A 17576-nucleotide genomic window follows, 5' to 3' on the forward strand; every position below is an offset into this window, starting at 1 on the left:
TTTTTTTTTTAAAAATAAAAAAGAACACCCAAAAAAAAAAAAAAAAAAAAAAAAAAAAAAGGTACACTCCTTAAATTTTACATCTTAAATATGTAATAGCCTAGCACTACATATCATTTATAGCAGTCAGTCTCATTAGTAAGGTATCAAATTATACAAAAACCCCTCGAGATCGTATAAAAACAAAATTGCCTAATATTGAGCAGTGAACCATTTAAAAATATAGCGTGAACATTAGAACATCGCTTGTGAAAGAGCTGATTTTAGGAACAGACCAGCCATTAAAAAGCCTTAGACGATACTGGAAACTCAGAGATGAGGAGAGCTGACTTTATGAAATGGGAAGGAAAGAGAGGTTCTAATACCAGTGAGAGTAAAGCAAAAGAACATATTGCTCTTCACTGTTTACTATCCAGTTGGCCGTTGGCAAGGACTGCACCAAGTATGGAGGAAAGAGATAGCCCCTGTGCCCAGATAAAAGGGAGCTGGGCCTGAAGGTGGAGCTGGGGACCCTAATCAGTAAACACAAGAGCCAGGCACAGGTAGTAAGTAGCTGGTGCACTGTAGCCAAGCAGATGGGTCCCTAGTGTCTGCGAGAGGCTGTACTTCAAATCATCCTTAACTGTTTCAAACTTTGAACCACTTCTGTACAAGAATCCCCAAGGATCACTTATTTCATTTTCCTTGCAGGCTCCTCTCCCCCAGATAAGGGCGGGGTGGGGGTGGGGGGCAAATGACTATATGGTTTGCAAGGGGTTTCTATGCTCTTTAAGTCTCCAGGTTTTGAATCTTTGGGGATAAAAGATCTCGAAACTCCCCTGTTTATCTCAGAGCCTTATCTTTCCCTTCCTCTGGTCCATCCAAAGTGAGGAAGACAGAGAAAATAATCACACTTGGGGTATTGGTCTCTCTGGACTGATGGTGGAAAGTGTGGGTGAGGATTTCAGTGTGTTGAGGCTTTTTTTTTTTTTTTTGGTGGGAGAGTAGTTTGCATACTGGTCACAAGGTGGTGTGCACACATAAGGTTTTTGCTCAGATTTCATTCATGTTTGCATTTCTGTGCTTTGGGATCGAGGAAAAGGATGAGGCAGTCTCCTGTACCACCAGCTCGCAGCAGTTCTGTCTCCCTGTAAAGTCAGGGGTATGTCAGAGCCTCAGATTTCTAAACCCTGCTGGCCCAGTTGGGCACGGGGAGGCAGTAGAGATGAAGAGAGGGAAATGGGAGGGAGGGAGGAGGGGAGAGGCAGCTGGGAGTGTCGATGCTCTCCGTTCTCTTACTGCAGCCCATGGCAAGCAGCCACCATAGAGTTACTGTTCATCTAATTGGGATCGGTTGCCTGTCTTCTGTGGATGAAGCGTGTTCAGCTATGGGGAAGGGGAATGTTTCTTGATGGAGGAGACATTTATTAGTGGATACCTGTAGGTTAACTGCTAAGTTCAGTATCTTCCAAGTGCCTAAAGCTGAGCTTGAGTCTTTGGATGCAAAAAAACAAAACAAAACAAAAACCACACAGAAAAACAATACGGCATTATGACTGAAATCTGGGGAGTCACAATTAGTCCACACAAAACAAATGTCAATGTATTCACTCTATCCAGTAAGTACATTAAAAAATAATGTAATAAAATTAGTGGAATGCTTGTAGATCAGAGCAGTAGCAGAAGGCCATAAAGAGGGGACATTTGTACTAGGCTTTGAAGAATGTGTAAACTTTTGGTGTCCAGAGAGGAAGAATAAAATAAACCTTGGTTATTATCGCCCTAATGAATAGTTACTGACAGCCATAGCTCTGCTTTCACAATCAGGAAAAGAAAGTGTGCGCAACTTAGTAAGTGAAATTGTCTCTCTCAGTTTTTTTTCTTGATAAAACTGAAAAGGAAACACATGCATCAAGACTTGAATTTTGGATCATCCTTTGAGAACTATTCTCTTCTGGAAAAGCAGGGGAATTTCCTAGAGATGAGGGCATGTGTTGCCATCAGCATTAGGGAAGCAGGGTTCTTGAACTGAGACGCAGAGGAGATGATTATTGTATAGGGAAGTGCGACTCTGGAGACCAGAGTTCTGCCACCAATATCCTGTGCAACCTTGGGTAAGACCCTTAACCATCCTGGGCCTGTTTTCCTTGTTGGTAAAATAAGGGTTAGGAGATGACATCCTTTGACTCTGTGTGTGCTTGACTTTTGGAAAGCAACCTTATTAACTGATTCACAGTGAGGTTTTACCGGCTTAGTGTATAATCTCTCCCCAGAATTTTTGCACTCTATCATTTTGCAATATTGACTAGAGCAAAGAGAAAGTGTTAGTCTCCGGAAAACCATCAATTAAAGGCAGGTATCATGGTCCATCATGTTTGTTGGCAGAGTCTGTAATATTGCACTGGTGACCTAGTGCTAATTTCCCCCTAATCTCCTCTGGTTGGAGTTTGGGAGGCAATTTATATCTTAGCCAAGATAAGTGAGAAATGGGAACTCAAATTCGAAAAGAGATAGTAAACTGCTCAAAAATGATTCAGCACTTTTAAGATGGTGACTAGGGGACAGACTGCCTATTCACAATTCACGGGAAAATATCCAACTCATAAAGAGAAAGCTTCAAAATTCAAAAATAAGAATTTCTACTAAGCCATCATTTAAAGCTAGTAAAATTTCTACTCTGACCTATGCCAACTAACTTCCTGAGGTTGGAAGCAAGAGTTTAGCACTTGTTCTGTGTGTTTAATTTTGACTCCCCAGCCAGATTTATAAACCATCTCATACTCCTTTGTAAGAAAGTGTTACATTTTCCTAAGTTTTCAAGTCATCTTAAATAAATCTTGGTTCTTCCCATTGTAATGAGTTTCTGTTGCATATAAAATTATTTTAAATAATTAAAAAATAATTCTATTTAACACATAGTTTAAGGTTTTCAATGTTATTAAAAGATCATAAATGGAAAATGCAATCAACAGATTTTTCACACATTGTTTCTAAATTCCTTCTTATGTTTCAAAACTGGCACCTTTTTGGAACTTCCCTGGCGGTCCAGTGGTTAACACTCTGTGCTTCCACTGCAGGGGGCATGGGTTCGACCCCTGGTCAGGGAACTAAGATCCTGCATGCCATGTGGCACAGCCAAAAAAATAAAATAAAAGTTAAAAAAAACCTGAGACCCTTTTCAAATTAGCCTCTAGTAGAGTTGTTGTTTTAAGTCAACTTTTTTTTTTTTTTTTTTAGTTTTGAATTAGGTCTTCATGGGGTTCAGAACTCAAAAGATTTAAAAGGGTATCAGGAGAAAACTCCCCTCTCACCCCTGTCCCCAGCCATTCAGTTTGTCTTTCCAGGGGCAGCCCTGGCTGTCCTTCCAAAGATATTTTACCCATACCCAAGAAAATAGGTTTACATAGTCTTTTATCTTCCTTTTCTACACAAATGGTAGCATACCCTACTCTCTGCATCGCACCTTGCTTTTCTCACTTAATACTGCATTTGAAGATCAGTCCATATCCACACCACACAAAGAGCTTCCTCTTTCTTCTTGACAGAGGGCTGGTATCCCAATGAATGGCTATATCGTACTTTACTTAATGAATCCCCTATTAATGGCCAGTGGGGCCGTTTCCAATCTTTTGCTATTGACAACAACTAGCTCTTACTGCATGCCACGCTTCATTCTATGTGCCTCACATAAATTATTTTGTTAATCCTCAGTGCTGCAAAAAAAAAAAAAAAGCCCTGTCACATATATGATTTCACACAAGGGGAACATTTATGCCTGAGAAATTCCTAGAAGTAGAATGTCTAGATCTGAGGGTTAGGTGCATTCAATTTTGGCAGGTATAGTGGTTGTACCAACTTATATTTATATCCCCGCCAGCAATGTAAGAACATACCTGATTGCTCCCACCATGTACTATCAAATTTTTGATTTTTGCCAATCTGACAGGTAAAAACATGTATTTCAAGTATAGCTTTAGTTTGTATTTCTCTTGTGAGTGAGCTTACACATCCTTTTGTAAGTTTAAAAATGATTTGTATGTCCTTTTCTATAAAATATTATAGTGTTTGCTCATTTTTATATTGAGTTGTCTTTTTTTAATGATTTGGAGGTCCTCTATATATAGTAGGGCAGTTAGACATTGCCTATGATATGACTGAAAATGTTTTTTTGGCTTTACTTATAAAACTTTTTGCCATGCAGAACTTTAAAAGTTTTTATATAGTTGAATTTACTAATAGTTTTTGGTTCCTGGTTGTTAGAAAGCCTAAGATTATTAAAAAGATTTTCCATGATTTCTAGTGCTTTTATGCTTTTGTTTTTTTTATACATTTAAAGCTTTGATCCATTTGGAATTTACCATAATAAAATTCTGGAATTTTATAAGGAGTGAGGGATAAACTCAATTGTGTTTCTAGATGGATACCTGGTTTTATCAACATTTATTGACTGAACTATCTTCCATGAATTAGAGATGCCACCTTTTTAAAAAAAAATCTTTTAAAAATTTATTTTTGGCCGCGTTGGGTCTTCGTTGCTGCGCACGGGCTTTCTCTAGTTGTGGCGAGCGGGAGCTACCCGTCGGTGCAGTGCGTGGGCTTCTCATTGCGGTGGCTTCTCTTGTTGCGGAGCATGGGCTCTAGGTGCGCGGGCTTCAGTAGCTGCGGCACGTGGGCTCAGTAGTTGTGGCTCACGGGGTCTAGAGCGCAGGCTCAGTAGTTGTGGAGCACGGGCTTAGCTGCTCCGCGGCGTGTGGGATCTTCCCGGACCAGGGATCAAACCTGTGTCCCCTGTATTGGCAGGCGGATTTTTAACCACTGTGCCACCAGGGAAGCCTGAGATGTCACCTTTTATCATAAGCTAAATTCTCACCCTAACTGAGTTTTAGAGTAAGATGTTGAATATTATTTAGTGATGCCAAATTTGGATGTTCTATTCCTGGCAGCCAAGCTTACTAAGAAAGTAATTGTAGAGCTTATCATTTTCTATTGAAAAAAATAACATGCCAAACTTCTGAGAGGACATTATCCAAATAGAAATATGTATGGCTCTTAGGAAAGAAAAGAAATTCATGGCAAATAAAAACTCAGAATTAAAATGATTTAATCAGATGCTTTTTAGAATAACCTTAGTTTTATTTTATTGAAATGGCCAGTTAGTTTGGTATAGTGGAAAGAATACTGGACTAGGAGAGGCCTGCTGGCATTTTTTTATCTACCTTGGTTTCTTCCTAATTTAGTAATGACAACAAATACTTAGAACAGCGCCTTGCCTATAACAAATGCTAAAGGCTTTACATAGATCAGTTCATTCAGTATATGTAATTAATAAAGAATTTGTAATCTGTTATGAATTAAACAAATAAAATATTATTACTAAAAAATATGTCTATAGGTGCTTTCAGCTTAGTCATAAAAACCCAAAAACCAAAAAACAACCTAACACTGTTATGGGCTACATGCATGCTATAAAGTATACAAATAGAAAGTGGAACCTGGGGCAGCCTGTGGATGGTGACCTTACCAAGGTTCTCCCTTACCTTCGCATTCCTGTGTCTTCCCTTATGCTGATCCCCAGGTCTCAATGCCCTCCCTACCTACTTCCCCCAACACAGAAGCTCGTATCCTTCTTTTCTTTAAGGGCCACCCCAAATGTTGTCTCCTGGCCTCTCTTCCAGGTAGAATTATTCATGCAGTCTTCTAATTCCCTAGCGCTTTATATACAACGGCATGCATTATAATAAAGGTAGCTTAAATATTTATTTTGTCTCCTCAATTATACTTGAGTTTCTGGAGGGCAGTTTCTGGAGGGCAGGGCCTGTGCATTATTCATTTTTGTATCTCTGTGCAGCTCTTGACATAGTTCCTGGCCTATAATGTTCAGCTGAGAGAAAAGAATAAAAATTTGCATACATGATTATACAGTATCCTATTTGATAAAAGTGGGCAAGGCCTCAATCAGAATCTGAGCCCCGATAGCTGGTAAAAACCAAACGATGGGGCTTCCCTGGTGGCGCAGTGGTTGAGAGGCCACCTGCCGAGGCAGGGGACACGGGTTCGTGCCCCGGTCCGGGAAGATCCCACATGCCGCGGAGCGGCTGGGCCCGTGAGCCATGGCCGCTGAGCCTGCGCATCCGGAGCCTGTGCTCCGCAACGGGAGAGGCCACAGCAGTGAGAGGCCGCGAACCGCAAAAAAAACAAAACAAACAAACAAACAAGAAAACCAAACAATGGTACAGCAGAAACTAACACAACATTGCAAAGCAGTCATACCACAATAATAATAATAAAACACAACCAAACTATGTAATCATTCGTTATATTTCTCTCTGAGTGTATGAGAACCTGAGTGCAAAGTATTAAATGGATTTTGGCCTACTGTATTTTATAGGTGTGATCTACAGGGTGAAAATCAGACATTTTCTGTGACTGTATGTTTTAGCTTTCTCATTTTATTTTAAAAAGCCACACTTAGGGCGCTAGCTAAATAAGAATGTTGTTGATCAAAATTAGATTAGGAGACAAATACAGAAACATTACTTATCACACAGGCTACAACTCTCTGGAACATATTCAACAACCCCAGAAGGAATCCAAAAAGGTCTCTGAAGCTGGAAGAAAATAGCTCTCATGAAGTCTGTGTACTTGATGTAGGAGGGGAGGCACGGTGCCACTTGCATGCCAAGGCCTGCTTACTGACTTTGAATTTTCATGGAAAACTCCAAGGACTGCTTAGCAAGTTTGGATATGCGTCTTCTTTTCAAGACATTTTTCCTTGTCTTGGGTTTTGGTAGAAAAAACGATTAAGAGAACTCTTCCACCCATGCTGCCAGAAGGCACTAACTAAAGCATTGTTGAAATAAATGTTAAATAAAGTGAGTCTCGTGTTTTTCCTTTGTAAATCATGGAAGCTTACTTTGTTTTATTTATTTTTTTCATCTTTAAGAATTCTGATTGGCTCACATAAAATCAGTTGTGACAAAACTTTTTTTTTTAATTTGAGGTTTTAAATGAGTGACATCCTTTTCTATTGGTTTCTTTTTTTTTTTTTTTTCGTTATGTGGGCCTCTCACCGTTGTGGCCTCTCCTGTTGCGGAGCGCAGGCTCCGGACGCGCAGGCTCAGCGGCCACGGCTCACGGGCCCAGCCGCTCCGCGGCATGTGGGATATTCCCGGACCGGGGCACGAACCCGTGTCCCCTGCATTGGCAGGCGGACTCTCAACCGCTGCGCCACCAGGGAAGGCCCGAGTGACATCCTTTTGATCTCACCTTTTTGAGGGTGATTAATTTTAAGTAGGAAGCCTTCTTTATCATAGGTTGATATCCTGAATGTGAAAGGAGCAAGTGTAAGTTTCTTTGCATAGTTTGGTAGAAGCTGTGTAAGTGAGCCGAGCGGAAGAGTCAAAAGGCATGTTTAAATGATTTGGGGACTGTTAGAATGCATGCTAACCATGCTAGTCAGAGCTGGCTCATGATTACAGGTATCACTCAGCTTGCTTTTTCTCTTCTCTTTCCAGATTGCCAAAATGCTTTGGAGTTTTTAACTGATTTTAAGAAAAGCCCCAAATAGATTTGAGACTGTAAAAACTGAAGCCGCAGCAAGGGGGATTCAGTGCCAATGCATCAACAAAAAAGGCAGCCAGAGTTAGTGGAAGGAAATCTTCCTGTCTTTGTGTTTCCCACAGAGCTGCTATTTTACGCAGATGACCAGTCAACACATAAGCAAGTGTTGACGCTGTATAATCCCTATGAGTTTGCCTTAAAGTTCAAAGGTGAGTCTCCTAGGTGTATTTTCTGGATTTTAACTACTCCCTACTAATTTTTGACTTGTAGAAACTAATTTTTTTAAAAAACACTAATGGCCATTGTGACTTTTTCTTTCAGTTTTGTGTACTACTCCAAATAAGTATGTTGTCGCTGACGCTGCAGGTGCAGTAAAGCCTCAGTGTTGTGTGGATATGTAAGTCACAACCACTTCCTGGTAACATGTTTTCAGTGTGTTAATATTTATGTGTTTAACCTGGAAAAGATCTTTTCTTGAAGCTGCTCCCACATAGGCCTTCATTATACTTTGAATTTTTGCTGAGAGTTTGTCCCGCAACATACTTTTTAAGAAGTTTCTAAGAAATTCTAAACAGGTTGGCCAAATAATAATTCATTATGTTGGAGCTGATGTGTGTGTTAATATTTCCACGAACACTTCCTCATTGTTGTGCTTTTATTCATAGCAGGGAGATTTATGGAGGCAAAGTTCTAACTTGTTCCTTTAAATTTCTCTATCTATAAGAGGGAATTTAGCCCTCTTTGGAACATCTGCTGTTATAGTGTCATTTGTGGAACTAATAATACTATGCTCTCAGAACAATGGTCATGTAAATTCATCTGAAATGATTCAGCTAATAAAACTGAAAGTTAGTCTATACAAACAGGAAGCGAGTGTATAACTACTCATCTGTAAAAGGTTATCTGAGCTCTTCCAGATAACTTCATCTTAGAGTGTCAGATAAATGATTGTTTGTTCAAGCTGTTCATATTTAATTTTCACTTTAGAACTAGTGGTGACCAGATGGATCCAATGACCAGCCCTTAATTTAAGCTACCAAGTAAACTGTATTTGTTTAAATCTTCCGTTGAGAATGAGAAGCAGAAGTCTTTTCTCTTGCATACATTTTCATCATCTCAGAGCCATAAAATGATGTATCTTTGAGGACGTGTTTTTGCACATTTCTTTTGATTTTCGTTCAGTACGTAATAAGCACGGACTATTGCACAGAAATATAGTCTCTTGCCTAATCAATGTTTTATCTTCGACTCAGTTGTTCTGTGTTCTCTATTAAGAACGAAGTAAAATAAATGGCACTGCAGATAACTTGCATAAAATTTATAGTACTTTATATACTCTTTTCAGAGAAACACAGAAATGCATTGTAAGCCTTCTGTTGCATTGGTCTTACTGTGTTAGCTACTTATTCAATTGCTTATTTTTGCCTTTGTGCATGGACTTCAATTTTAAGTGTAGGGTGAGGTTCGTTATTTTGTTACTTGAACAATAAATAAGTGGCAATAGGAATTTATGAGACTTTTGTGGGGAAGAAACAGTTTCACATACCCTGTTTAGTGAATATTGCTGTACACAGATGGCCAGGAAAAAAATGTCATTGCTAAAAGGAATTTTCTTTACCTATCGTTCTTTTCTTTACCTATCGTTCTTTTCTTTACCTATCGTTCTTTTCTTTACCTATCGTTCTTTTACTTTTCTTTACTTATTATTTTTAAGATGACTCTTATTTATCAAATATTTCAGAATTACCCATTTCTTTTTGGGTTATACTGTGATTTTTTTTTAAAGTATCACTAGCAAATTTCTGTATTTGAGTATTTGGTTATAGTCAGTTAATATGTATGAAATCTCTTGCTGAATTCTGCTTGACAGGCCCCCAGAAGCCTAAACAGCATTTGTTCTTTTTTAATGTTTCCAGTGTGATTCGTCATAGAGATGTTCGATCCTGTCACTATGGAGTAATAGACAAATTCCGTCTCCAAGTTTCCGAGCAAAGCCAGAGGAAGGCTTTAGGAAGGAAAGAGGTCGTGGCTACTCTTCTCCCGTCGGCAAAAGAACAACAAAAGGAAGAAGAGGAAAAAAGAATAAAGGAACATTTAACTGAAAGTTTATTTTTTGAGCAGTCGTTTCAACCAGGTAGTCTGGATTGTTTCTAAAGCCCTTTTGAGGTCTTACACATTTCTCACTTTAAGAGAATCAGGGAGCAAAGAATAATTACTAGAACAATAACCTGCCGCTCTAAACCTAGTCGACTACTTCAAAAGTGAATGAAGAGATCAGGTACCTAGAATCGAACAAGAGGCCTAGAGCTGGCCTTTCAGCGGAGAGAAGAGCTCCCGCTAGATGAGGTTATAAGGAGAGGGCAGTCGTTGCCAGAGCCTTTTCAAGCTATAAAACCTGAGACGGCAGGCCCTGTGCTTTATAATGCTAGCACAATTTGGCAATTCTATACTTTTGTTTCTGTGACTTTCCTATATCCTTTCTCATTTAATTAATTCGAAGAAGGAGAGAGATTGTGTTTGGCAATAGGCCAAGTTTGGTGCACTGTTCATATTATTTTGAAAAAAAAATCTCATTAAAGTTGAAGTTAATTAAACTAAGTAGATTATAATATCCCCTGTGGGCTATTAATTGAATCCCTCTCCATTCCTCATTTCCTTCCAGCTGAGATATTCAGGAGTGTTATGATATATTCTTTCAACATCGACACGATCCTCATAGTCAACTCTTGGACGTCATTCCGCCTCCCTCTGAACTTCTCATTATCTCCCTCCAACCCTATTATAAGGGGAGGAAGATAAAATTTTCCATAGAAAAGCATGGAAACTTTTTGACCGTGATATATGAATGTGATAACAGCTGTCCTTGAAATTGCAACATTATATATGAGGGATTAAAAACCATCTAGCTGTCATTACATTAATTCATAGATCCCTATCAGTTTGTTCATCTTAGAACGTTTATCTCGACAAGACAGGGAGTAATGCCCCTTTGATTTACTGGAGCCAAGTGTCTTCTCATTCCATGCAAGGAGTGCCCAGATTTTCTGGTGATGCCAAGACTAGGAACTAGGTAGTAACTAGTAGATTGTTTTCTTCTCAGCAACTATTATTAACCGACAGGACCAGTTTTTCATGTTTCGAAGCTGAAAGAGAATCTCTGTCGAATGTCACTTCGATGTCCAATCAATACTGTGAAGTTGACTTATAAATAGATATGAAATGCAAGACTCCTCTTTTAAAATGCCTCCTGTAGAACAAGAAAGGCCATTTGAGCATTTGGTTTTGGGTGTTAATTTTATAATTTAAAGTAAAGTGGTCGTTACAGATCATTTTGGTATTTAACAGACTGATTTAATGCCGAAGAATAATAAGGGTTAAAAGTTTACTGTTTCATATATATATATTTTTTCTTTTCTTTTTAAATTGTTAGGATTCAAGCGAAAATCATCCTAAAATACAAATGTGTATTAATTGAGCATTTTATTATTTTATTTTTATAACAAACCTTTGTATCTGAAGTACATTAGAGAATTCTTCTAATGGTAAAATTGGAGTAGGTAGATGAATAGAATAGGTGATATTGGCATAGCACATGGTGGTCTCTGTTTTGGGAAAAAAAAAAAAAAACCACACACCTCTCTAAGCCATCCTGGTCAGGAAGCTCAAGGAAAGCAGAAACCTTATTTGTCTTGTTCATCAAGTTCATCACTTGTTCAGCACAGTGCCTGGCATACACAGTAGTTACACAGGAAATATGTGCGCGGGCCTCACTAGGAAGGCTGGACTTCTCAGCTGGTAGGGGCAGCTGGGCTGGTTTTCTTTGTCTTACAAGGTTTCCACGGCTGCTGCCGTCTAGAGCAAGGGCGGCAGCACACACTAGAGCTCCCCACCTCCCCGCAGGTACCGCAAGATTGTGAGGGTCTCTCTGTGAGTTTAGCTGGAAAAATCGTTGGCGGCTGTATCGTGAAAGATTTGGATTTTAAAGTGTGTGGTGAAAGGCAGTACAAATGAGAAATTTCTTCTCAAGTTATGTATTATATAAAGAGACATATAGTAGTAACAAATTTTAAAAAGTAACCGGCACCTATAATCAATCCCACACACTTGACAGATCTGCTTACATGTGTTCCATGTTACTTTCTAGACCTCGTCTATGTACATAAATACAATTATATATATATATATTCTTTTTTAACAGAAAAAAAATATATGTATATATTCTTTTTTTTTTCATTTAACAGAAATTGAAGAGAAACCCACAAAGCATACTTTCACAAAATACCAAAGCCCAGGTCATTAAAAAGTTATTTTAAAAAGATTCAGCTGAATCTTAGAGGGTTCGTCTTAATTACATTATTAATGAACTGCTATGTCTATGCCAGGTTTGAGTGAGTGCTCTCTGGCTTAAGAAAACTATGTTCTTTATTATGGTTTATAATAATAAAGAATTGAAAATGACCTAAAAGTCATTTAGGGGATTGATTAAATTACGAATATTCATAAGATGGAATGTCAGGCAGACATTTACAAGGATTTGATAGAATGGTAGATAGTTATATATGGACATAGAAAGAGGTTCGAATATATTTCCAAGTGAGAGAAAAAAAGTTATAGAACAGTATGTATAGTATGGTCTCATTTAAGTAAAAAAATCATTTTACATGTTTATATGGGCATTTATAAAATCTGAAAGGATCTATACCAAGCTGTTAACAGTGTTATCTCTAGGAGGATGGGATTACAGAGGAACCTTTATGTTTTCTATATCTCTAAAATTTTTACAACCCTGTAGTATCAGAAAAACTTTCCACTTTGAAAAATGTCAAGCATTTATGTGAATGTTTTTGGAATTTCTCTAAATAGTAAAAATTCCTTGAAATAATCTTCACTGTGGGTTTGCATTGAACAGTGTAGTCGTGATAAATATTTTCCTTGAAAACTTACCTTTGCAACAAATATAAATATAAAGTACTACATTCGTTAGCAAAAGATAGACTTGTTTTTAGGCATTTATGCTATTGTTTCATCTCAAGCAATAATCACTATAAAATTTGAATTTGTTTTCACCTGTCTGTCTTTGGTGAGGCTCAATTAAACTTCACACAACAGCTATGGTATTAATAATTTAGAAAAGCTGCATCTAATAGTAAAATGAACAGCATTATTTCATTAATAAAACACAAAGATTGTGTTGCTGTTGGCTATTCCTTTTAATGAAAGGAAGGGTAGTGGGAAAAGCCGTAAGACAGAAAATGCTGGTGGGTTTCTTAAAAATATTGTACACATACAACCAGAACTGTAGAATAGCAGGCCAATAATAAATATTTTTAAATTTTATTTTATTGCGGTAAGAATACAACAAGATATCTGCTCTTTTAACAAATGTTTGTGTACAATATAATATTAGTAACTATAGGCACAATGCCGTACAGCTGATCTCTAGAACTTATTCATCTTATATAATTGAGATTTTTACGCCCATTGATTAGCAACCCAGCCCCTGGCAACCACCATTCTGCTCTCTGATTCTATGACTTTGACTATTTTAGATTCCTCATATAAACGGAATCATGCAGTATTTGTCCTTCTGTGATGGATTTATTTCATTTAGCATAATATTTGCCTGACATTGTTTCTGCTGCTTTCTTACCTCTATGCTATAAATGGGGGTAGAGTGGAGGGCAAGAATTTTCATGGGCAGCTTTAATAACATTAAAGTAGAACGTTTTGCCGCCTTAGCACCTTCAAAAATGATAGCAGGATGCTGCAGGTATTAGGACCAAACCTGTCTCGAGACCTACCAGAGATACTCCCAGAAGGTAGTGGAGCTCTACTGCAGTGGGCTCCAAAATGGAGTACACACAAGCAGTGCATTGGGGGTATGGGAAGAAAATGCCAGAACTTCAATTTCTATCTATTTTTAGCCCATTCTCTGCACAGATAATACATGCTTGAACACTTTCTACGAATTCCGGTGGGGTAGTGGGGAAAGGATGATGACCACTGTTCTCTTCAGTAGGAACTCACTACCGCACATTCCATCCTGTAATGGGCTTCCAGATAAGTCCAACAGATCAGGCCCCACGAAATGGGAATGATGGGGAAAGAATCAGAGAAGTTAGGCAAAACCAGAATCCTGGTGAGTGGTGGCCAGTCTGTGTGAATGAACTTTTGTCTTAAGTTGTTTTTAGAAGCAAGCTCAGGGGGCTTCCCTGGTGGCGCAGAGGTTGAGAGTTCGCCTGCTAATGCAGGGGACACGGGTTCGTGCCCGGGTCCGGGAAGATCTCGCATGCCGCGGAGCGGCTGGGCCCGTGAGCCATGGCCGCTGAGCCTGCGCGTCCGGAGCCTGTGCTCCGCAACGGGCGAGGCCACAACAGTGAGAGGCCCGCGTACCGCAAAAAAAAAAAAAAAAGAAATAGAAGCTCAGGGATTTTTATCTTTTTACAGAAAACAGAACTGTCTCCTCAGGACCTAGTTTACTAACTGTCTTCCTGGGAGTTGTGTGTATTGCAGCTCTGATGCTTCCCACGCTGGGGGACGTGGAATCGCTGGTGCCGCTCTACCTCCACTTAAGTGTCAATCAAAAATTAGTGGCTGCTTATATCTTAGGTAAGTGTTTTAAAGGTGCATTGGGGCATATGTGTAGGCAATTTGTTTTCTTGAAAAGAATAATACATTGTTCTTTTCTTTATTCCATTCTTTCTTCAAAAAATCTCTTCTGGACTAAACTGTGTCCTAAATACCTGCAAAATACCTTTGTAAAAACATGAGAATTATGGAAACACTCACATTAAACTTCAGTAGGCCAAGGATTCCTAACCTGAATCAAGGCCCAGAATCTTTAAATGGCTTGCCCGAGGTGTATTGATTACAGTTGATTCTCTTTTTAAAAAAGTTATTTAAAATTTTAATACAGTTTTTAAAGGTTACTTTCTATTTACAGTTATTACAAAATATTGGCTCTATTCCCTGTGTTGTACAATACATCCTTGAGCCTATCTTACACCCAATAGTTTGTACTTCCCACTGCCCCACCCCTATTCTGTCCCTCCCTGTGTAGGCAGTTTTTATGGCCTGGAGGTGGTAGTGGCGGTCTTTATGTGTGTGTGGGATGATGGTGGTGGCTTGATTTTTTTTTTAAAAGAAAACCAGATTGCTTCAAAAGCACGTTGAGATAAAGTGTGTTTTAAGATTTAATTGTTGGCTCACATTTAGTTCTTTTCAGCTTGTTTATCTAGTACCTAATACTGTATTTTTCAGTTATTTTCCTTTTGCTGATTTACAGTGGTATAAAACATGTATAAAATGTAAAATGCATACATTCCATGATACAGCATTTTTACTTCTAGGAATTGATCCTAGGGAAACATACAAAGCGCATACAGTGATAAAGATGAACAGGGAAGCCTTGTTTAATGTTGTGACCCTTTCTCTTTAAACCAGTTCCCTTGTTTCCTGTTGAATCATTCTTTCAGTCATCCTGGCTTGAAACCTTATAGTTAATTAGTTCAAATGAACAAACATTCATTCAGTACCTACCATGTGTCAAGGATTAGGGTTCTGGTGATGAATGACTCTCCTCATCGTCTCCTCTCACCTCTTCTGAGGTGCCAACTCTTTTCAGTATTCTCTCTCAGAATTCCTTGGTGTGCTCCCTTTTATAAAATTTCTAAATTGTCTTCTAAGTTGTCTCCGACTTCTGTCTGTGTCCCTCCTATTCCTATTCCTCCCCTTTACCCCCATTATCTCCCCCCGCAAATCATCCATCACATTACTGTCAGGTTGATTTCCATCCTGTGTTGATTTCACCACCACCACTCCCTACTCAACAACCTTCAGTGATTCCCCATAATCCGTAGAATGAAGTATAACTCCATAGTTCGGCATTGAAGACTCCACACTCTGAGTCCTCTCTGAGTTACTCTTGTCTAGCTGCTTCCCTGTGTAACTTCTTGATTAGAGTGCGTTAGGTTATTTATTGATCCCCACAAAGCTCATCTGTAGCCCCGGTCCTACCTCCATGCCCTTGCTCTTGCCATTCGCTCACCTGAAGTGCCTGCCCGTCATACTGTTCTGTATCTTTCCTGTCCATCTTTTAGGCTTACTTCAGCTTGACCTTTTGGGGCATCTTCTCTGACTGCTCCAGTCCTCTGTGATTATTTTCCTTCTCTGTACTTTATCACTCACTTTTTAAAAACCACTCATTTAGGACTGAGGATATTCTTATATTATTAAATTTTTTTATGGTTTTATGTATGGAGTCTCTTCAAAAGAAACAAGCTAAGCAGAAATACTATGCTTCTGTCTCTTTGTGGCCCTAGGGCCCTGGGATACAAACAGGCTTGCATTGTTTTTGTTGATGAAATTAGCAGGCTTTACTGACACTTTAAAATGCCATGTCTGCTATTATTATAGTTGTCGTGACTGGATAAAGCGAGAGATATATTTGATGGTTAAAAACCTAGCTACGGCCAGACATTAGTGATTGCATTAAATCTATCCAATGACTGCCTATTGCTGTAAATTGGATTTCTTCTGTACAGTATCAGCTAAATTCAAGTTGATTTTGAGTTCTTGGTAGAGTCCCTGCCTATGTGCTGTGTTTTATTTGCTCACTGAGGTGTTGTAAACAATTATTTATTGAATGAAAGATTTTGTAAAATGCATGTCCTTAACTGTTCTCCAATTTTTTCTTTCAGGTCTTATCACAATGGCTATACTTAGAACATGAGCAAGGAATTCACTTGACTTCTGAAGTAGATTTATCTTGAAAATATGAATGTGGACTGCCTTTTATCTTTATTTCACCCCATTAACATGCTACAAACTATTGATTGATTTACAATCATTGCAGATGTATAATATATATTTTAAATTACTCTATAATTTTATTCCAAGGACTCCAACACATTATGTTACAGACAGCAAGGAAGCTTCTGAGTGACACTTAGGAAATTTTTTGAAGAAATTCTTTTTATATCTAAGCCGACCGTGCAAAAGACTTTAATTAAGACATTTGTTATTTTCTCATCTTTTTTCTAATTCACTTTGATTGTTGAGGTCATGTATCCTTCAAAGTTAAAGGCCTAAAAGAGCAAACTGACCAGCCTGAAAATAAAATTACATTTATTTCCTAGCTACGAACATCAATGTTACTATATAAATTATGCCTTGTCCTCTATCATTATATACAGTCGCCATGGTGTTTCTAAAAATAAGAGTTTTACAGTTAATGTGTAGAAGGTAAAAAAATGCAAAAGCATAAAGTACTGAGGGATCATGTTTATCTTAGGGTCTCACAGAAGACAGGACATATTTAATTCATCTGGTGAACTACAGGATAGGTTGTGGCCCAGCCACCAAGAAGTAGGGTGACCATTCTGTTTGGTCTAAGAATTCTGAAGGAAGGTAGGCATAATGCCTTACGTTAATAGGAGGAAAAATCACTTTATCTTTTCTCCCCAGCCCTTTGCCTGACTGTAAGCTACTGGCCCAGATGGGGACTACCAATGCCAGGTGGTTTATGTGGAGATGATTTTTCACCTTCAAACTCTAAGCCAAGTACAAAAACTCCTTAATATCTGTGTCTATTTTTTATCAGTCACTGAGACATTTTTTAAGTTTGTATTTATTATTAAAACAACTTTACCAAAAAAAGTCCCCAAAGCACAACTATGTACATTTCTTTATAGCCTCTTCTGATCTCTAACATATATATGCAGTTTTAACTGTTATTGTTATGGTATCTGATCTTTTGACTTAGGATTTTTATCTGAGAGCACAATGCATTGAGTCTCTTGAAAATCATCTTCCAGATCTTTTTACAGAATGAACTTATGCACTGCTACTGTAGTATTCTTAAGGAATATATGTAAACACGAGATGTATGCCTGAGGTTGGGTTTTGCAGGAAACAGTACTTTGCTTCTAAAGTAAAAGCTTTTACATATACTCTTTCATAGAAAATCCTCATTGTTTAACCATTTGGGGAGCATAAATCATTAAATGGATCATGTCTGTACATTATGTAATGACTAA

At 38.4% G+C, this 17576-nt stretch overlaps 1 protein-coding gene across 2 annotated transcripts in view; it reads left to right on the top strand.

Moving 5' to 3' along the window:
* MOSPD1 (motile sperm domain containing 1) overlaps positions 1-16706 on the top strand; it is a 21754-nt gene extending 5048 nt beyond the window's left edge. The window contains exons 2-6 of one of the 2 annotated variants that reach the window (XM_024746582.1): positions 7494-7748; positions 7861-7936; positions 9456-9673; positions 13987-14148; positions 16239-16706. In XM_024746582.1, coding sequence (XP_024602350.1) covers positions 7595-7748; positions 7861-7936; positions 9456-9673; positions 13987-14148; positions 16239-16270 — 642 coding nt within the window. In that variant the 5' untranslated portion in view covers positions 7494-7594 and the 3' untranslated portion in view covers positions 16271-16706. The remainder of the gene's footprint in view (positions 1-7493; positions 7749-7860; positions 7937-9455; positions 9674-13986; positions 14149-16238) is intronic. The other variant, XM_024746583.1, reaches the window with a different exon arrangement.
* Positions 16707-17576: the final 870 nt, after the last annotated feature.

This window comes from Neophocaena asiaeorientalis, unplaced genomic scaffold (assembly GCF_003031525.2).
Source record: "Neophocaena asiaeorientalis asiaeorientalis breed wild unplaced genomic scaffold, Neophocaena_asiaeorientalis_V1.1 scaffold1019, whole genome shotgun sequence".
NCBI classification, from domain to species: domain Eukaryota; kingdom Metazoa; phylum Chordata; class Mammalia; order Artiodactyla; family Phocoenidae; genus Neophocaena; species Neophocaena asiaeorientalis.